Genomic DNA, 22,228 nt, shown 5'->3' on the forward strand with positions numbered 1-22,228 from the left:
GCTCCCACCTATACCATCGGAGATAGGGTTTGGTTGGCCACACGGGATCTTCCGTTACGGACTGAGTCTAGGAAGTTGTTACCGAAGTTTATTGGTCCGTTTGTGGTGGAGAAGGTGATCAATCCAGTGGCAGTGCGACTCAAACTACCGAGGACGCTCAGAGTCCATCCCACCTTTCATGTCTCCTGCCTCAAGCCTGTCTTCCTCAGTCCTCTGTTGCCTCCTCCGCCTCCTCCTCCTCCTCCTCGGATGATCGGAGGTGGTCCTGCCTACACGGTGCGCCGCATTATGGATTCCAGACGGCGGGGCCGGGGTTTCAGTATCTCGTGGACTGGGAGGGGTATGGTCCTGAAGAGAGGAGTTGGATTCCGCGGCGACAGGTCCTAGATGCGGATCTCATCAGGGACTTTACCGCCTCCATCCTGGCGCTCCGGGAGTCCGCCCGGTGGCGTTCGTCGGAGGGGGGTACTGTAACGATCCCGGCTGTTTGAGTCGGGTCCTGGTCGTAATCTCCAGTTTCCCGAGGGTTCGGGAACGCTCCGGGAGCGCTCTGGTTTCCGCACCTGCTTCCCATTAGCAATCTGCACACCTGGGCCTAATCAGCACCTTTCTTAGGCTCTGGCCCAACATCCAGTTCCCTGCCGGATCCAGTTGCATGAACAGTAGGTGTATCTGCGTATCAGTTAGAGTATCTAGCGTGAGTTTTTGTTGTTTTGTACTTTGTTGAGTTTTGTGTCCTTACCTCCGTTTTTGTTTCACCTGCAGTCACACGTCCGGAACCTTCACCCCACCTCTGCCTGATGGTCGGCGGCTGCCGAGCCATCACTGGACCTTGCACTGCACCCCCAACAACTCATCCACGCCGCCCGCTCTGTCCCTGGAATATTCTGCACCTTTTGTTTGTATCCGAATAAACCCTCACTTTCGTTCAACTCTCCTTGTCCTGGTCTGCTTTTGGGTTCTGGCTGAGGGAACTGTGACACTCAGACCATGAGAAACAAGATTATCTGGTCTGATGAAACCAAGATTGAACTCTTTGGCCTGAATGCCAAGCGTCCAGTCTGGAGGAAACCTTGCACCATCCCTACGGTGAAGCATGGTGGTGGCAGCATCATGCTGTGGCGAGGTTTTTCAGCCGCAGGGACTGGGAAACTAGTCTGGATCGAGGGAAAGATGAACGGAGCAAAGTACAGTGAGATCCTTGATGAAAACCTGCTCCAGAGCGCTCAGGACCTCAGACTGGGGCGAAAGTTAACCTTCCAACAGGACATCGACCCTAAGCACACAACCAAGACAACGCAGGAGTGGCTTCGGGAGAAGTCTCTGAATGTCCTTGAGTGGTCCAGCCAGAGCCCGGACTTGAACCCGATAGAATATCTCTGGAGAGACCTGAAAGTAGCTGTGCAGCGACTCTCCCTATCCAACCTAACAGAGCTTGAGAGGATCTGCAGAGAAGAATGGGAGAAACTACCCAAATACAGGTGTGCCAAGCTTGTAGCGTCATACCCAAGAACACTCGAGGCTGTAATCACTGCCAAAGGTGCTTCAACAAAGTACTGAGTAAAGGGTCTGAATACTTATGTACATGTGATATTTCAGTTTGAAGTTTTAATCAAATTTGCTAACATAAAAAAAAGAGCATACAGAGACCCTGGGGACAGAGCATACAGAGACCCTGGGGACAGAGCATACAGAGACCCTGGGGACAGAGCATACAGAGACCCTGGGGACAGAGCATACAGAGACCCTGGGGACAGAGTATACAGAGACCCTGGGGACAGAGCATACAGAGACCCTGGGGACAGAGCATACAGAGACCCTGGGGATAGAGCATACAGAGACCCTGGGGACAGAGCATATAGAAACCCTGGGGACAGAGCATACAGAGACCCTGGGGACAGAGTATACAAAGACCCTGGGGACAGAGTATACAGAGACCCTGGGGACAGAGCATACAGAGACCCTGGGGACAGAGTATACAGAGACCCTGGGGACAGAGCATACAGAAAGGGTTTGGATTTATGTTCCTCTGAAAACGTTTTTGGGGGAGTCAATATCTCATGTGGGCCAAATTCTAGCTGGGTCATTTGGGGATTTGGGTTTCTTGATGAGAATTTAATATTAGTCTAGACAGTACTCCAGTTGACACCTACTGCTGGTATATATTTGTTCCATTTTGAATAGATTGGTAATTGGTAACATGTTGGTTTCAGTAAGAATATATATAATTTCAAGACTGTACCCTTACTTACCCTTGCTGTCATTATTTTGTGGATAGGATGAGATACTAGATCAGAACCACAGGGTACTCCATAAGGACGTAGAGCAGAACCCCAGGGTACTACATAAGGATGTAGATCAGAACCCCAGGGTACTACATAAGGACGTAGATCAGAACCCCAGGGTACTACATAAGGATGTAGATCAGAACCCCAGGGTACTCCATAAGGATGTAGATCAGAACCACAGGGTACTACATAAGGACGTAGATCAGAACCCCAGGGTACTCCATAAGGATGTAGATCAGAACCACAGGGTACTACATAAGGACGTAGATCAGAACCCCAGGGTACTACATAAGGACGTAGATCAGAACCCCAGGGTACTCCATAAGAATGTAGATCAGAACCCCAGGGTACTACAAAAGGACGTAGATCAGAACCCCAGGGTACTCCATAAGGACATAGATCAGAACCCCAGGGTACTCCATAAGGACGTAGATCAGAACCCCAGGGTACTACATAAGGACGTAGATCAGAACCACAGGGTACTACATAAAGACATAGATCAGAACCACAGGGTACTACATAAGGACATAGATCAAAACCCCAGGGTACTACATAAGGACGTAGAGCAAAACGAAGCTGCAAATAAACGAAAAATGAAGAACCAGGCAGATCGTGTTGCTTTTTCAAGTCTTGGAACACAAGTAAGCTACAACTGTCCACAATGTCAGAGAGAGTATGCGTTCCCTTCTCACTCCAAGCTGGAAAATATATTGGCTGGCCACCCAAGAGGAGGCTGGGATTTTAAACAAAATATATTGGCTGGCCACCCAAGAGAAGGCTGGGATTTTAAACAAAATATATTGGCTGGCCACCCAAGAGGAGGCTGGGATTTTAAACAATGGCATTTGGGGATGATGATTAATTATATACTTGGAATGGTTCCCCATTGAACACGGTAATGTAAGCATTTGCGTGACGATGGGCCAAAGGTGAGTTTGGCCTTTTTGAAAGAGATTAGGGGAATATACCAGATCTTGGTGCCTGTACGGCTTTGCAAAATTCTCCTCCAGGAGGCGCCATGCCACTGAGATATTGGGGTTCAACCACACGTAGTGGGCGTAGCATAAAGGCCCAAAAGTATAATTTAAGATTGGGGAGGATTTGGCCTCAGAACACTTCAGTCTATGTAAAGTGGACATTTTGATCCGAGGGCGCTTGCCCTTCCATATACATTTGGAGATCAACGTGTGCAGTTTCTTACAATATCCCAGTGGCGGTGAAAGGGGAATCATAGAGCTGTAAAAGTTTATCAGGTGGAAGTATGTTCATCTTAACGATGGAAATGCATGTCTGAAAAGAGTTTGAGAATTTGAGCATTGCAGGTCAGAGTCTTATTTGTTTATAAACACTATTACAAATTGGTAGTGGTGATGATCTGTAAAGGACGGTGAGATGTCAATACCTAGGTAATTTTGTAACCTGAGATTGAACTGAAGTTTTTCAAAGATATTGAGAAGGATACGGTAGAGAATGAGGAACGTCTCCAACAAATAATAAAATATACTTTGCATAAAGTGAGATATGGTGGTCAGAGATGTGAGCAGTGATAGGAACATGTGTGGACTGATGGACTTCCTGACCCAGGGGTTCTAATCATAAAGTGAAGAGTAAGCTGCTGAGAGGACAGCCTTGCCTTGTCCCTCTGGAAATGGGGAAGTGTTTAGAACATCATTTCCCAGTAAGCTCCATAGCAGATGGATTAGAATACAGTACTTTGATCATGTTCATAAAACAATCTCTGAAGCCCATACATTTGAGTACTGTCAAGAGGTACTGCCATTCAAGGTGACCGAAGGCCTTTTTTCGGCATCAAGTGAGAGAACAGCAGCAGGAAGTTCTACATTTGGTACAATTTCATCATTATGTTTAACCTGTGATGAGTACAATTCAGATAACCAACTGTTGAAGTAATCATTTTGCCTAGCTCAGGTATCTGAACTTCCGCGATGCTGATTGAATGTAGACGCTGTTATCAGGGAAATATCAGGGAAATATCAGGGAGTGTTCAGAGGGGTTGGTAGGGTACAAGGAAGTAGTATTAGCTCTTCTAGTAAACAACTAGCACGTGCCATAATAAGGCCTTTGTTCCTTCAATTGGAAATTCTATCAATCTTTACCTAGACATTCAAGAGTACAGTATCACATTAGTGCTGATATACAATACGTATAAATGTTTTTCACTGACATCAAAAAATCAATCAATCATAAAATGTAAATTAAACTTATAACAGAACAAATGATCAGGAGAAAGGTTGCCTTGTCTAAGAAAAGTTTCTCACTTGTGCATAGTTGTAGCTTTGATTTGTTAAAAACTTTTTGGGGTATAAATTATCTCACTATTTGACAAGCTTGATGTTTGTCTGAGACTCTGCCTTTAAGAGGGGTGTGAACAGTTTGAACAGTTTAGGATCACATAAAGTTGCGAGGTGGGGGTTTGTTATTAAGCCGATAAATGACAATATCCATCCGGACCGTTGCCACCCAGGAAATGTGTGTGTCTGGACCTTCTCAAATAGTATTTGAGTACCCCTGTTCTAGACATTCAAGAGTACAGTATAAAAAATAAAATATATATATATTTGTTTTAATGTATGCACTCACTAACTGTAAGTCGCTCTGGATAAGAGCGTCTGCTAAATGACTAAAAATGTAAATGTAAAAAATCAAATCAAAGTTTATTGGTCACGTGCACGTAAACGGTACAGTAAAATGCTTATTTGCTAACTTATTGTACTGCACATTTGAGGAGAGTTCGCAAGTAAGCATTTTACTGTACCATTTACATGCACGTGATTAATAACAGTATCTATATCAATCAAGAAAATCAAATGCCAAAATACAAAGTCCAAAATAACAAGTAGTAAAAATAAGTCTAACATTTTTTTTTTTTACTGCTGATATACAATTCCTAATTATTAGGGGTAATGTTTAACCTGTAATATCTTATCTTAGCCTGCTGATAATCTTATAAAAATGAAAATGTGTATACATGTAGGCAGAGCAAAAGGATCAGGAGAGAGGTCGTCTTGTCATCAAGTGTTCAAAATGGCAAGATATTTATCAAGTCTGTTGCTGTGTAAGTGAAAGTTTCCTATTAATTTGTTTATATTTCTATTTCACAACTTTGATCCTGTGATCATATTTTTTTAGCCTATGAATCAATAGTGTTATGTTGAATTTGTTGTCAACTTTGCTGAAATAGGACTGGATCAGAATTAAATAAATAAAAACAATCTCACTTTACGAGACTTACAGTATATATTCACACAAATACCTTAGCCATCTTTTTCAAAATATTTGACTAAAAATAAATGTTTCTCTCACTTTCAGTGTTGATTTCATCGTGGCAAGTTGAATTTGGTAAGAAGCCGTTTGTGCATTATGATACAGTAGTCTATACATTTTTATATCACAATCATTATTTAAAATCAAGGTACTGTACATTATCTTCTTAGCAATGTATCAAACATGGTAAGCAAAGTTTTTAAAAAAGCTCAGTGAGCAAAGAAATTGTTATTACAAATGAAAATGTATACAATGAACTACAGAAATATGATCAGAAATAAAATACAAAAATATTCTGTATGCTAATCAGGAGTTTCACAAAGCTCCAGGATTGCCTGTGAGGGGCAAACTGCTCATCTTCATTGTGGTAAGTTCTGATAGGAGCCTTGCTCATACCGTTATTTCAACATATTATATATTATTTCCATTTATTATCTTCCATTCAAAGTTTTCATGAGATTTCTGTCATTTTGTAAAAGCATATGGTGGAGGTACGTGGTGGTGGAGCTTAGGAGTGTGCGGGTTCTATTTCCTTTATAAACAGAGGGTGGAACCATAAGGATCATTGGAGCCAACTATGGACGGAGAGATCATCGGACCTGCGGACGTGGTATCTGGATATACAATGGCAACTGCATACACCATGGTACCTACGCTATTGTGTCTTCCAGGTAAGGCTTTTTTTCTTTTCTTTACAAGATGAAATGTTCTCTGTACACTTTTAAACTTTAGAGAATTTTTCTAATGATAACACAATTTAAATTGAATCTGTGTTATTAGCAAACTGAAGGCTGTTGTATGATACTCATTCAGCAAAATGGCATTGAAAATATGTAGAATATGTCTTTATGGACCTGTATATTTTATTTTACATATTTTATAGACGTTGCTGACTATTTTTGGGCCAAATCAAGGCTGGGCCAACACAATTTTCAACATCTGTGGTTGTTCAAATCAAGGCCAGGGTGGACAAACCAAATTTCAATCAATGATTAACGTCCATGGATGTCATGCATCAGTTGGTGCTCACTGGGTAAAAGTCTGGCAGTTGTACGTGTATAACCTCTCTCTTTTAACTTCAGGTGTAATGGCAGAAGCTACTGTGCGGTCCCTGCAAGAAACTCTGTTTTCGGGGACCCATGTCAAGCAATTTGGAAGTATTTGGAAGTTAAATGGTTATGCAAGCGTGCTGCCTGTGAGTGTTTTCCTACCAATTTATATAACAAAATAGCATATATATATATATATATATATATATATATATATATATATATATATATATATATATATATATATATATATATATATATATATATATAACACAATAACATATTTATATAACAAAATAACATATTTCACAGTGATTGTCATTGTTTCATAAAGCCTTTGTATTTCAACAGCAGCTGCTGCTGCAGGTCAAATGGGATCAGGCATGCTGGTACAGCGTGAGCAATCCGCAGGCCCACATTACCAGTTGACGAATGTACAGCAGACTCCGTATCTGAACAAGCAGTCACCCCCCCGCAGGAAAGTTGCCCCCTCCAGTGGAAAACAACTCACAGGACAGTGATAGGCTTAATCTTTCACTTTTGTCTTGAGTGTTGTGTTTTTCAACTTATTTTACCACTTTTTCTTCTTAAGGCATTCATGATGATGACGACTCGTTGGAAATGGTTTACCATATCAGACCTGACAGTGAGTCATTTTAGTCACATCTATTTCCATAAACTCTACACACCATTCAACAAAACAAACAAAAAAACATTGTAGTTGAGTTGTTGGAAAACAATCATTACCATTAAAGTGTAGGAACACTCATTCAGTACTTTGTTTCTTAAACAAAATGACTCAAATAGAATACTTATTGTGATACTTATTAACTGATTTGCATGATTTTTGTAAAGTCAAATATGAAGTACAGAAGACAAATATTAATTTCAAACAATTATTACATAATGATGGCAGTAAATTGTTATTTTTGTCCCTGAGTTTTTGTAATAAACATTGTAAATATTGTTGTTTATGTAAAACTATTTGCAAAGAGACTTCTTAAAGATGAAATTAAAAGCAACTCATTCATCTATAAAGGCACACAAAAGTTCTGAGTTAGAAATATAAAATCAATGATTACAAATTGTTTTATCTTTTATCATGTGCATAGTTTTTTGTTATTTTTTTCTCATAGTTCAGTCTGCCCCCGGTCCCCCCTATTGAAATGTACATATGTATAGGTATTGTATATTGTAATTTGTAATTGTTTATGACTTACAATAACAAATAAATAAATGTTTAATACCCTAACAAAATTTCCTAATTTACAATTTTTTTTAGTCATTTCAGCAGACGCTCTTATCCAGAGAGACTTACAGTTAGTGAGTGCATACATTTTCATACTGGCCCCCCGTGGGAAACAAACCCGAACAAATCCCTAATTTACACCAAACAATCTCAACATACGAATTCTATTCCTGAGCTGAGCTGTGGTAGCCTGAGTCCCAGATCTCTCTGTACTGTCTTGCCAAGTTCAATGTCATAGAGTTGGCAAGACGGCCTCCAATGTCATACAGTTGGAAAGAGAGCCTCCTATGTCATAGAGTTGGCAAGACAGCCTCCAATGTCATAGAGTTGGCAAGACAGCCTCCAATGTCATAGAGTTGGCAAGACAGCCTCCAATGTCATACAGTTGGAAAGACAGCCTCCAATGTCATACAGTTGGAAAGAGAGCCTCCAATGTCATAGAGTTGGCAAGAGAGCGCACACCAACCTTGGACTCAGGCTAGTGTTGTAGCCAGACAGGCTTGAAGCAGCCAGAGTGTTGTGGTCAGACAGGCTTGAAGCAGCCAGAGTGTTGTGGTCAGACAGGCTTGAAGCAGCCAGAGTGTTGTGCTGAGGCTGCCTGCAGTAGATAGCCCCTCTATGTGTTCCTCTACAGCTGAGTACAGGTCCTGGACCTGGTCCCTGAAAGGAGGGAGCCACGCCCACAAGATGGCCACCATCACCACGGACAGCACCAGCAGCACACACAGTCAGTCACAAGACACAGGGCTTCTAGAAACATCTTTAAAACCTTAACCTGTACTGAAGAACAGCAGAAAAAAACAACAACATTTACTTCAAAGTGGATGTAACTGCGCCGTCAGGGGCATATTTCAGAAATGCATTTCATTACATGGGTTATGGGGTGATTTTGGGCAGAAGGACAATAGAGGGAAGGAGATGTTCACTGCTGCTGCTGCTGCGTCGCTGGCTGAGCTGTCTGAGTTCGTCCCTGCACTGCGTCAGACGGACCTGGCACGACTGGCACTCTGCCTCCACTGCCTCCAGCTTGTTCTGCAGCTCCACACACACACACACACACACACACACACACACACACACACACACACACACTCAATGTTTTCACCTTCCTCGTGTATAAAATATTCATTTCATAACTGAATTGAAACATCTGTACATTCTATTCACAGTTACTGGTCCATTTCAGATGATGATGATTTGAGGTGATCAATGAACATGTAATAACTCATATTCATCATGCTTTCACTGTCAGGCTTAGCACAGTAAAGAGGCTCCCTCACCTCTCTCTCCTTCAGCCGTAGTCGGTCCTGAGTGTGACGGAGCTGCTCCTCAACTTGATCTCCTTCTCCCCATGAGAACTGCTTCTGCTGTGATGACACAATAAGCTCCTACCTCCACCTCCCTCTCTCTTTCCCCTCTACCTGCTCCTCCTCTAGCACTTCCTCCAACACAGCCAACTGCACCATGGTCTCCTCCAAGTCTTCTGACTCCTCTGACAATACATCCAGCTTCCTCTGCTCCTCCTCCTCTGGTACCTTTCAGCAACACACTCATCTGCTCCTCCTCTTCCATCAACACAGCCACCTGGGCCAGGGACACCCCAAAGGGACGACTCCTCAGCGCTGGGATCTAGGAGTCAGGGCAAGCAGGGATAGTCATTCATCCCACAGGGACGACTCCTCAGCGCTGGGATCTAGGAGTCAAGGCAAGCAGGGATAGTCATTCATCCTCCAGGGATGACTCCTCAGCGCTGGGATCTAGGAGTCAGGGCAAGCAGGGATAGTCATTCATCCCACAGGGACGACTCCTCAGCGCTGGGATCTAGGAGTCAGAGCAAGCAGGGATAGTCATTAATCTTCCAGGGACTCCTCCTCAGCGCTGGGATCTAGGAGTCAGGGCAAGCAGGGTCAAAGTGGAGAAACTGCCACTAGTTTTCTGGTAGAGTTCTTCTCATTTTTTCCTAACGGTGATTGCTCTCCATAATGAGGCCTGGGCGAAAGGAAAAGCAACAATGAAGGGACTCCGTAATTAAGCTAAAATAACATTTCCTTAATAAATGAGCTCAGGATCGTCTGAATAAAAGGATAAAAAAGGCCTAATATCAACAAGATGAACTTCAAATATATTGATAAAGACAATAGACATGTACAGTAGATGGTAAGCTAAGGAATAACATGCATCTTTTCTTACCCATTCACTGCTGTACAGTTCAGCCAGGTCATCTTTGGTTGTTCTTGTTCTTCAAGCCATAATCAACGGACGTCCATTGGATGTAGGCCTAGAAGTCATAGGCCAACACACTGGGCACAGACGTCAATTCAATGTCTATTCCACGTTGGTTTAACGTAATTTCATTTAAATGACGTGGAAACAACGTTGATTCAACCAGTGTGTGCCCAGTGAAAACTGACTCTACCTCACAACGACTCTGTCTTGGCTTCGTCGCAAGATAGTACAACTGTTGTCCTTGACCTTTGCCCTTTCTGACCTTGGCAGATTTGACTTAGGGGGTCACACTGTAGTAAGCCTGCAATGTCTCGGACTTGGCTGTATCGGCTTCACAGATGACACAACTGTCATCCTTTCCAGAGTATTTTGCCCTTTTTGGGCTGACTGATCTTCTCCTGGTAAATTCCTGCTGTCTCCTCTGCCTCAGCTCCTTCTTTGATCCACCTGGTGAACAAATATCTAATGGGGTTTTGAGTCTGCACGCAAACTGATGTCACATAAAGCAATTACTTCATTTTTCAATTGTTTTTATCAGGATGCAGTTTGTCAATATAGTCCAACACAAACAGTGTAGCCTCTATGGCACATTTGCTAACATAACATCATGGAGCTTGTGTAGGGAAGGAAAGCTTGAATACATGGAGAGGTTTTAGACGTCTGCATTGAGTTGTTGCAATAGATGGATGGGACATGTTACCCTCTCAGTTACTAATCTTGTCTGAAGTAATGGATCCTGAGGAGCCGGTGTGTGTTAAAAAACAGCCTCATATGCCTACAGTCTTTCTCCCTCTTTGTCACGCCCTGGCTCTGGGGACTCTTAAATGTTGAGCCAGGGTGTGGACTTGTTATGTTTAGGTGTCTATGGGTGTTCTAGATTGTGTATTTCTATGTTGGCCAGGGTGGTTCCCAATCAGAGACAGCTGTGGCTCGTTGTCTCTGATTGGGGACCATACTTAGGCAGCCTATTGGCACTTTTGTATTGTGGGATCTTGTTCTGTATAGGTTTGTGTTGGTGAACCGTTAGACTTCACGTATCGTTTTGTTGTTGGTGTATAGTACTCATTGAAAGATGTACGCCTATCACGCTGCGCCTTGGTCTGCCTCTTACAACGATCGTGACACTCTTCTAAACTGTGTCCTCCCAGTAGCTTCTCTGGTAACTTCTCTGTCTGTCTTTCTCAAGTCGCTCTTTCTGTCTTGCTGTCTTGCATGTTTTTTTCAGGAAGTGGAGGGGATGGGGAACCACACCAGTCTTATGTGTTCCTCCATCTCACCAACCAGCTGTACTAGAGCTGATTCCACACACTGCTGGGATCCAATGATCACAGACTCAGCCTGCAAGGCCAAGTTGACCCAATTGTCACACCCTGGCTCTGGGACTCATTATGTTGAGCCAGGGTGTGTTCATTTCTATGTGTGTATTTCTATGTTGGTGTTCATTCTAGTTTGTTGTATTCTATGTTTGCCTGAGTGACTCCCAATCAGAGGCAACGAGTGTCAGCTGTTGGCTGGTTGTCTCTGATTGGGAGCCATATTTAAACTGTATGTTTTCCCTTTGTGGTTGTGGGTTTTTGTTCCGTGTTCGGTCATTGATACCGTGGACGTCACGAGTCGTGTTTTGTTTTGTATTTTGACGCTTTAACTAATTAAAGTCATGTTTGTTCATCACGCTGCGCCTTGGTCTACTCCTTACCTCGACCTTGACACCAATGATTACAGACTCAGCGAGACTGGTCAGCTGTTTACAGTGCTATGTAGTTGGTCTCATATGTAACTAATGGAAAGAATGCATATATTGTAAACCTCCCATCAGTCTCTTACTGTTAACGTGTGTGTGTGTGTGTGTGTGTGTGTTTGTGTGAAAATAAAATGGGTGTTTATCCAATACACTGCCGATTTTGCTGGTTTTCCTACTTACAAAGCATGTAGAGGTCTGTAATTTTTATCATAGGTACACTTCAACTGTGAGAGACGCAATCTAAAACAAAAATCCAGAAAATCACATTGTATTATTTTTAAGTAATTAATTTGCATTTTATTGCATGACATAAGTATTTGATCACCTACCAACCAGTAAGAATTCCGGCTCTCACAGACCTGTTCGTTTTTCTTTAAGAAGCCCTCCTGTTCTCCACTCATTACCTGTATTAACTGCACCTGTTTGAACTCGATACCTGTATAAAAGACACCTGTCCACACACTCAATCAAACAGACTCCACCCTCTCCACAATGGCCAAGACCAGAGAGCTGTGTAAGGACATCAGGGATAAAATTGTAGACCTGCACAAGGCTGGGATGGGCAACAGGACAATAGGCAAGCAGCTTGGTGAGAAGGCAACAACTGTTGGCGCAATTATTAGAAAATGGAAGAAGTTCAAGATGACGGTCAATCACCCTCGGTCTGGGGCTCCATGCAAGATCTCACCTCGTGGGGCATCAATGATCATGAGGAAGGTAAGGGATCAGCCCAGAACTACACGGCAGGACCTGGTCAATGACCTGAAGAGAGCTGGGACCACAGTCTCAAAGAAAACCATTAGTAACACACTACGCCGTCATGGATTAAAATCCTGCAGCGCACGCAAGGTCCCCCTGCTTAAGCCAGCGCATGTCCAGGCCCGTCTGAAGTTTTCCAATTACCATCTGGATGATCCAGAGGAGGAATGGGAGAAGGTCATGTGGTCTGATGAGACAAAAATAGAGCTTTTTGGTCTAAACTCCACTCGCCGTGTTTGGAGGAAGAAGAAGGATGAGTACAACCCCAAGAACACCATCCCAACCATGAAGCACGGAGGTGGAAACATCATTCTTTGGGGACGCTTTTCTGCAAAGGGACGACTGCACCGTATTGAGGGGAGGATGGATGGGGCCATGTATCGCGAGATCTTGGCCGACAACCTCCTTCTCTTAGTAAAAGCATTGAAGATGGGTCGTGGCTGGGTCTTCCAGCATGACAACGACCTGAAACACACAGCCAGGGCAACTAAGGAGTGGCTCCGTAAGAAGTATCTCAAGGTCCTGGAGTGGCCTAGCCAGTCTCCAGACCTGAACCCAATAGAAAATCTTTGGAGGGAGCTGAAAGTCCGTATTGCCCAGAGACAGCCCCGAAACCTGAAGGATCTGGAGAAGGTCTGTATGGAGGAGTGGGCCAAAATCCCTGCTGCAGTGTGTGCAAACCTGGTCAAGACCTACAGGAAACGTATGATCTCTGTAATTGCAAACAAAGGTTTCTGTACCAAATATTAAGTTCTGCTTTTCTGATGTATCAAATACTTATGTCATGCAATAAAATGCAAATTAATTACTTAAAAATCATACAATGTGATTTTCTGGATTTTTGTTTTAGATTCCATCTCTCACAGTTGAAGTGTACCTATGATAAAAATTACAGACCTCTACATGCTTTGTAAGTCGGAAAACCTGCAAAATCGGCAGTGTATCAAATACTTGTTCTCCCCACTGTATATAGGTATTACGCCCCCCCCACTTCTAAAACCAAAGTTGCACCCCTGCTTTAAAGTACCACTTAAGGAGTTTTTTGGGGTATCTATACTTTACTTTACTAGTTATATTTTTGACAACTTTTACTTCACTACATTCCTATAGAAAATTATGTACTTTTTACTCCATACATTTTCCCTGACACCCAAAAGTACTCGTTACATTTTGAATGATTAGCAGGACAGGAGAATGGTCCAATTCAAGCACTTATCAACAGAACAACCCTGGTCATTCCTACTGCCTCTGATCTGGCTTACTCACTAAACACACATACTTAGTTTGTAAATTATGTCTGAGTGTTGGAGTGTGCCTTTGGCTATCCATAAATAAATAAAACAAGAAAATGGTTCCGTCTGGTTTGCTTAATATAAGGAATTTGAAATGATTTATACTTTTACTTTTACTTTTGATACTTAAGTACATTTTAGCATTTACATTTACTTTTGATACTTAAGTATATTTAAAACCAAATACTTTTAGACTTTTACTCAAGTAGTATTTTACTGGGTGACTTTCACTTTTACTTGATTCATTTTCTATTAAGGTATCTTTACTTTTACTAAAGTATGACAATTGGGCACCTTTTCCATCAAATCAAATCATTTTATTAGTCACATACACGTGTTTAGCAGATGTTATTGCAGGTGTAGCGAAATGCTTGTGCTTCTAGCTCCGACAGTGCAGTAATATCTAACAAGTAATATCTAACAATTTCACAACATATACCCAATACACAAATCTAGTAAGGAATGGAATTTAAGAATATATACATATATGGACAAGCAATGACAGAGCGGCATGGACTAACATACAGTAGAATATTATAGAATAGAATACAGTATATACATATGAGATGAGTAGTGCAAGATATGTAAACATTATTAAAGTGACTAGTGTTCCATTTCTTAAAGTGGCCAGTGATTTCAATAGGCAGCAGCAGCCTCTAATGTGCTAGTGATGGCTATTTAACAGTCTGATGGCCTTGAGATAGAAGCTGTTTTTAATTATCTCGGTCCCAGCTTTGATGCACCTGTACTGACCTCGCCTTCTGGATGATAGCGGGGTGAACAGGCAGTGGCTTGGGTGGTTGATGTCCTTGATTATCTTTTTGGCCTTCCTGTGACATCGGGTGCTGTAGGTGTCTTGGAGGGCGGGTAGTTTGCCCCCGGTAATGCATTCGGCAGACCGCACCACCCTCTGGAGAGCCCTGCGGTTGCGGGTGGTGCAGTTGCCATACCAGGCGGTGATACAGCCCGACAGGATGTTCTCAATTGTGCATCTGTAAACGTTTGTGAGGGTTTTAGGTGCCAAGCCAAATTTCTTCAGCCTCCTGAGGTTGAAGAGGCTCTGTTGCGCCTTCTTCACCACACTGTCTGCGTTGGTGGACCATTTCAGTTTGTCAGTGATGCATACGCCAAGGAACTTGAAGCTTTCCACCTTCTCCACTGTGGTCCCGTCTATGTGGATAGGGGGGTGCACCCTCTGCTGTTTCCTGAAGTCCACGATAATCTCCTTTGTTTTGGTGACGTTGAGTGAGAGGTTATTTTCATGGCACCACACTCCCAGAGCCCTCACCTCCTCCCTGTAGGCGGTCTCGTCATACTGTTGTGTCATCTGCAAACTTGATGATTGAGTTGGAGGCATGCTTGGCCACACAGTCATGGGTGAACAGGGAGTACAGGAGGGGGCTGAGCACGCACCCTTGTGGGGCCCCAGTGTTGAGGATCAGCGAAGTGGAGATGTTGTTTCCTACCTTCACTACCTGGGGGCGGCCGGTCAGGAAGTCCAGGACCCAGTTGCACAGGGCGGGGTTCAGACCCAGGGCCTCGAGCTTAATGATGAGCTTGGAGGGTCCTATGGTGTTGAATGCTGAGCTATAGTCAATGAACAGCATTCTTACATAGGTATTCCTCTTGTCCAGATGGGATAGGGCAGTGTGCAGTGTGATGGCGATTGCATCGTCTGTGGATCTATTGGGGCAGTAAGGAAATTGAAGTGGGTCTAGGGTGATAGGTAAGGTAGAGGTGATATGATCCTTGACTAGTCTCTCAAAGCAACTATATTTAGGAGCTTTACTAATATCCCGTGCAGCAAAAAGTCAAATCTATGTTACTTGTCTGCCACCTAGTGAATAAAACATTGAATAACTGGAGAATTTGTATGACCCGGACATACAAGTCCCGTTTACGAAGGCATAGAATCTCGCGACGTTTGACAAGGCTTTCCCATTCCTCCGCCATTCTTGTGGCTCTTTGCAGTAGAAGGGCACGAAGAGAGCAGTGCCCAGTAAACCAAGGTCTTGGTACTTTGTCGTTCAACCATGCTGTCTAGGGTCGTTTTCGTTTCAGGTATGCAATGCCAGCCTTTTATACATACGATTGAGTTGAAATAGCAGTAGTAATGCCACGAAGTGTGGCTGACTTGAATGTGAATCTGAAGGGTAAAGTCAGGAGGAGAAGGCCGCCCTCACATTGAATGAGCAACATGCAACCCTAGCAAGGCTAACGACAGCTAGTAAATGTAACTATAAATGTAACTTGCAAAATGTTATTCATTTGTCCAATTTGGGTAGGTATTGCACAGGTTTTGAAATAGTTAGCTAAATGTCAAGGTAAGTCATTGTTTTTCGCGATATTAGTTAGATAACTAAAGTTAGCCACTAACTGACGTAAACCAGGCTAGCCTGGTTTGATTTCTGCCCTTGGCTAGCCAACATATCTGACCCGCTTGTTTACAACTGCACTAGGGTCAGACCGCATTTCTGTGTAGATTAAGTTACTCTGGAGCCTAAACGAGATATGGTTCAGAAAACATACCTCAATCCAGAGATGAGAAATGCGTTGCGCTCTGAATTGTCCCATTATCCCAACTGTTACTCTGAGAAGATTAAACAACTGCTAGTTTAAGTAAAATGCAGTTTTCGTCCTCATGCTAGCTAGCAGTAGCCACAGCAGCCATTATGGATGCAAGTCGCGTTGAACAACAAAGGAGCTGATTGGCTGACACTTCCATTCCAAAATGGCTGCTGTGGCTTCTGCTACCTAGAATGAGGAGGAAAAGGACAGTTTTCAGAGCAAACTTGATATTTATTCCGAGCCATGTCTCCGCAGTGTCTTAATCTAAATGGGTCATTCTCATGAAACGGTCCAAAAAAACAAGTGTAATTTTTGATTAAATTTCCTCTTGAATCACTGAGATTAGGATCTGTAATTATCTATTTCATAATTATTCTAGTTTCTTTATCAGATATGCATTTTCCAAAAATGCACATTACGTAAGTTTTCGAAGTCCCAATTAAAAAAAAAAAAATTAACATTGCTCCCCTAATGAAAAAGCCTGAGTTAAACAACACTGAACATAAACATATTTCAAATGAAATTATACAATTATTATGAAATTAAATCAACTTTCCCCCAATTTTAGTTCTTTAGCATTTTCGGTAATGGCGAAGGCCAAGTGGGGTAAAGGGGGTGTTTGAGAATAAGAACTTCATTCTGAAGGAATATAAGTGAATAAATGAACTTGTGCTCATCTAAGGATTACTCCTCTAGATGATGCATCATGGGGTGAATAAAACTTTATTTAAAAACTGATTGGAGTTTTTACAGGAACTTGAAGAAGTGTTACGTTAATGACATGTTCAGACACTGTTTGTACATAATAAATATTATAGTTTAATGTAAACTTCAACTAGTATACAATTTATTCAGATTTATGGACAAACTAGACCAACATATTTTGTGTTTTATCCAAATAAGTTAGGTTTTTCTAAAGATCTTTTATATTTTTTATTAAATGACACAACATTTAATCCGGACGCATTTCGGTAATGAGAAATTTGGCCTGGAAATATTTTAACATACTTTACCGGTTGACCGTGGGGTTGGTCCTTTTGGAGGTAGGAATGTGAGACTACATATCCACAGTAAAGTATAATAACAAACTTTTCAAAGCGCTGGTAGTGTGTTCAGATTTCTATCACCTGAAGCATGAGCAGGACAACCGCATGGACAACCGGTAAAGTACGTTAAAATATTTCAACTTTTGGGCTAGTAGAGGTCGTGCAACAAGCTAACTGTTTGCAAAGCTAACTGGCAGTTGGCAACACATCTTGCAAGTTCATGCATGATATTGGCCTCTTGAAGTTTGTATTTGTTAGGTAAGTATTTAGGTAACTAGCTAGCTAGTTATCCATGTAGCTGTCCAAGTAAAACTCAACTCCACAATGTACTTCAGGTTAACCGAGTTGAGCAGCAACAAGTGTGGGCAGACTGGAGCTCCAACAGTACATACAATTAAGTTTGTATGTGCTGAAATCTGTAGTTTATTTTTTTTAAATAAACGCTCCAGTCCGCCCACTCTCGTCGCCGCTCTATCATGTAACTAGCAAGCTAGAGACAATATTTATTATTATTATTACAATATTGAATTCTGGAAGCTTGCTAACTAGCTAGCATGGTAACGCTTGCAGATGCCATGGCTATTGCGCTTGACGGCTGACTAACGTTGGCTAGCTAAAGCTTGTCAGTGTGTACAGTTCACAAGCACATTCTCTTTGTTTGATTGATTGCATAAGTAAAAGTCCATATTCATCTCTACAATTATGTTCAAAATTGAGCAACAGAGCACTCTTTCAAGCAGCCACAGTCTCCACATGTTTAGTTTCATTGACACTTTCATGACGTTCAAAACATTTGTACTTGTCTTTTTAATTCTATTGGCTGTGCTTTTTTTCCTCCAGCTAATGCTGTAAAGAGCAGTGGTCCCCTCGGCGCTGGGTATGCATCTGTTGTCTTATTATGACTTCCAACCTTTAACTGAAGCAAACATTGGTATTTGTTAAATATACATATAAACTGAAATAAGGGTGACAAAATTATAACGGTCACCTTGAACTCAACATTGAAGATCTACATGCCCATCCCTTCTGCAGTTCCTGTAATAAGTCGTCTGTCTGTCCTCCCAGGTTGGTCCAGCTGTCCCACCTCCACACGTCCCCCAGCAGCCAGGCCCCAGTCCCCGCTCTGCCAGACAAAGGAGGCAAGACACGCCATGGAATCATCCCAGAGGAACTCTTTCAGCTCCTGTACCCCAAGACTGGAGTCACAGGTCAGTAGAACTTCCCCAAACCTGGAGCATCGTTCAGCAACGTTCGGATAGAAATATGACATCTAGAACAGACATGACTCACTGATATGTAGACTAATAATTTCAGCTGTATTCATTACATTTCTATCTGCGTGATCAACGATGTTTGCATATTGAATGTGGTCACTCCTCTCACCTTTCCTCATCCCCTCATCTCCTCCTCTTCTCTCCTCCTCTCCTCCTCCCCTCATCCCCTCCTGCCCTCATCTCCTCCTCTTCTCTCCTCCTCCCCTCATCTCCTCCTCTCCTCCTCTCCTCCTCCCCTCATCTCCTCCTCTCCTCCTCCCCTCATCTCCTCCTCCCCTCATCTCCTCCTCTTCTTTCCTCCTCCCCTCATCTCCTCCTCTCCTCTCCTCCTCTCCTCCTCCCCTCATCTCCTCCTCTCCTCCTGCCCTCATCTCCTCCTCCCCTCCCCTCATCTCCTCTTCTCTCCTCCTCCCCTCATCATCTCCTCTTCTCTCCTCCTCCCCTCATCTCCTCCTCTTCTCTCCTCCTCCCCTCATCTCCTCCTCTTCTCTCCTCTCCTCCTCTTCTCTCCTCCTCCCCTCATCTCCTCCTCTTCTCTCCTCTCCTCCTCTTCTCTCCTCCTTTCCTCCTCCCCTCATCTCCTCCTCTTCTCTCCTCCTTTCCTCCTCTCCTCATCTCCTCCTCTTCTCTCCTCCTTTCCTCCCATCTACTCTTCCCTTGACACTCACCTCACTCCTGTCCTGTTGTCTCCAGGCCCCTACATGCTGGGTGCTGGGCTACTCACATACATCCTCTCCAAGGAGATCTACATCATCAACCACGAGACCTTCGCTGCTGCCTGCATGGGTACCGTCATCATCTATGGTGTCAAGAAATTCGGCCCCGACGTTGCAGCTTTCGCTGACAAACTGAACGAGGTGGGGAATTTGTCCTCAGTCTGTTTGGGTTATTTGATCATTCATTGCAGGAGTTGTTAGCATAAATGTATGTTGTAGTTGTGCTCTGGAGTGCTGAAAAGATGCACCATGTCAACACACAGCCTCGTTTCTACTCAATTTTAAATTTAGGCTTTGAGCTCCTCCCCCCTTAATGCCAGCCCGTTCTGAGACATTTCATATGTTTGAGGAAATGGATCCATACTGCAAACGGTCCATACTGCAAACGGTCCATACTGCAAACGGTCCATACTGCAAACGGTCCATACTGCAAACGGTCCATACTGCAAACGGTCCATACTGCAAACGGTCCATACTGCAAACGGTCCATACTGCAAACGGTCCAAACGGTCCATCGTACGCTGTGTCCCTCTGAGGCTCGTAGTCTCATAGCTGACCTATGACCCTGACCCTCTTGATGTTGTCTGTGTGGTTTTGCAGGAGAAAGTTCAGAAGGCTCAGGAAGTGAAGGACCTGGCCATGAGCAGCTTGGCTCAGGCCATCCAGGATGAGAAGAAGGAACAGTGGAGGGCGGAGGGCCGACAGATGCTCTTCGACGCTAAGAGGGTGAGTGTGACTGACTGAGGGTAGAACACGGGTCTCCTTTATGCATTCAAGACCGTGTTAAATCTGAGCTAAAACCTAGGCTCGACCATACACACCCAAATTAGGTGGAATCAAGCCAACTAAAAAGCATTTGATAGAGACCTATTGAACATGGTCTTTAGTCTGTGTAACCACTCCTAGGGCTGGTTTAATTGGGCATAGACCTTGATTAAAAATCATTCTCAATGGAGAATATCTGTTGAAAGAGTGTTTTAGTTCAAGACTAAACTTTATCTGGGTCTGGGAAACCAGACTGTAATGTCTTGGTATGATTTTGGCATGAGATGGTGTACTAATGTCTTCTCCTGTCCTGTCCTCTTCTCCTGTCCTCCTGTTGTCCTGTCTGTCCTGTCCTCTTCTCCTGTTGTCCTGTCCTCTTCTCCTCTTCTCCTGTCCTCTTCTCCTGTCCTCTTCTCCGGTTGTCCTGTCCTCTTCTCCGGTTGTCCTGTCCTCCTGTCCTCTTCTCCTGTCCTCTTCTCCGGTTGTCCTGTCCTCTTCTCCGGTTGTCCTGTCCTCCTGTCCTCTTCTCCTGTCCTCTCCTCCTGTCCTGTCCTCTTCTCCTGTCCTCTTCTCCTGTTGTCCTGTCCTCTTCTCCTGTTGTCCTGTCCTCCTTTCCTCTCCTCCCTCCTCATTCCCTCCTTTCCTCCCCCCCCCCCCCCACCTCAGAACAACGTGGCCATGCTGCTGGAGACCAACCGCAGGGAGAGGGTCCACATGGTGACCAACGAGGTGAAGAAGAGGCTGGACTATCAGATCGCCCTGCAGACCCTCCACCGCCGCATGGAGCAGGAACACATGGTTAACTGGGTGGAGAAGAACGTTGTCACCAGCATCACCCCCCAGCAGGTGGGTTAGGGATGGGAGACAGATGGGGAACATTACATACTTGACTGGAGTGTGTAGTCAGTGTGTGTATAGTTGGTATATAGTCGTGTGAGTGGGTAGTCACTCTCCTGAGTGGCGCAGTGGTCTAAGGCACTGCATCGCAGTGCTAACTGTGCCACTAGATCCTGGTTCGAATCCAGGCTCTGTCGCAGCCGGCCGCGACCGGGAGACTCATGGGCGGCGCACAATTGGCCCAGCGTCGTCCAGGGTAGGGGAGGGAATGGCCGGCAGGGATGTAGCTCAGTTGATAGAGCATGGCGTTTGCAATGCCAGGGTTGTGGGTTCGATTCCCACGGGGGGCCAGTATTAAAAAAATATGTATTCACTAACTGTAAGTCGCTCTGGATAAGAGCGTCTGCTAAATGACTAAAATGTAAATGTAAATGTAGTCGGTGTGTGTGTGTATATAGTCAGTATGTAGTTGGTGTGTATGTAGGTGGAAGGTGTAACAGTATACAGGTGAGTCAGAAAATAAAATCTCAGAGAGATACGGTGTATAAAAAATAAAATTAAACTCTCCACTAGAGGTAGTTACTGTACCCTGCCATGTTTCTGGTAGGTAGGTAGCTTGTTCTCAAAATGAACTTGGCAAATGTCAGCCGGCGTTTGCTGTATTGATGGGCAACAGAATTACAGCTCAACCCGCTGCAATTTGGTTTATTTTGACTTTTAAAAAAAATGTATTCTTGTTTCAGTTGACCCTTGACCTTGCTAATGCCTTGCTGTCTGACTAACCATGTTTGTTCGTTCTGTGTTTCAGGAGAAGGCGAGTATTGCCAAGTGCATCACAGACCTGAAGGTGTTGGCTAAAATCCAGCAGGCTAAGGCCACTGCATAACTCACTACTGTACTGTCGACACCTTTGCCACTGAACCCCAACTCATTGATGCCCACTTTTCATTACAAATCAACTATTTCCTCTTAACGATATGGTCTCTGTCCATGTTATGAGTGTATATACACATCAACTGATCATAAAATAAAAGGTTCATTTTATTCACTAACCTTATAGTTTGGCGTTATTAACTGTCTGATAGTGCTGTTACGATCCTCAACGTGCTGAAAACACTTTTGATAATATTTGT

The 22,228-nt window shown here is 43.5% G+C and overlaps 1 protein-coding gene across 1 annotated transcript; it reads left to right on the forward strand.

Moving 5' to 3' along the window:
• The first annotated feature begins 15,823 nt into the window (after positions 1–15,823).
• On the forward strand, positions 15,824–22,147 carry LOC121537729 (ATP synthase F(0) complex subunit B1, mitochondrial). Its single transcript, XM_041845335.2, has 7 exons — positions 15,824–15,950; positions 18,344–18,380; positions 18,569–18,711; positions 19,471–19,634; positions 20,094–20,219; positions 20,925–21,104; positions 21,904–22,147. Exons 1-7 carry the CDS (start codon positions 15,923–15,925, stop codon positions 21,979–21,981), a joined length of 756 nt encoding a protein of 251 aa, XP_041701269.2. The 5' UTR covers positions 15,824–15,922; the 3' UTR covers positions 21,982–22,147.
• The last annotated feature ends 81 nt before the right edge of the window (positions 22,148–22,228 follow it).

This window comes from Coregonus clupeaformis, chromosome 24 (assembly GCF_020615455.1).
Source record: "Coregonus clupeaformis isolate EN_2021a chromosome 24, ASM2061545v1, whole genome shotgun sequence".
NCBI lineage: Eukaryota > Metazoa > Chordata > Actinopteri > Salmoniformes > Salmonidae > Coregonus > Coregonus clupeaformis.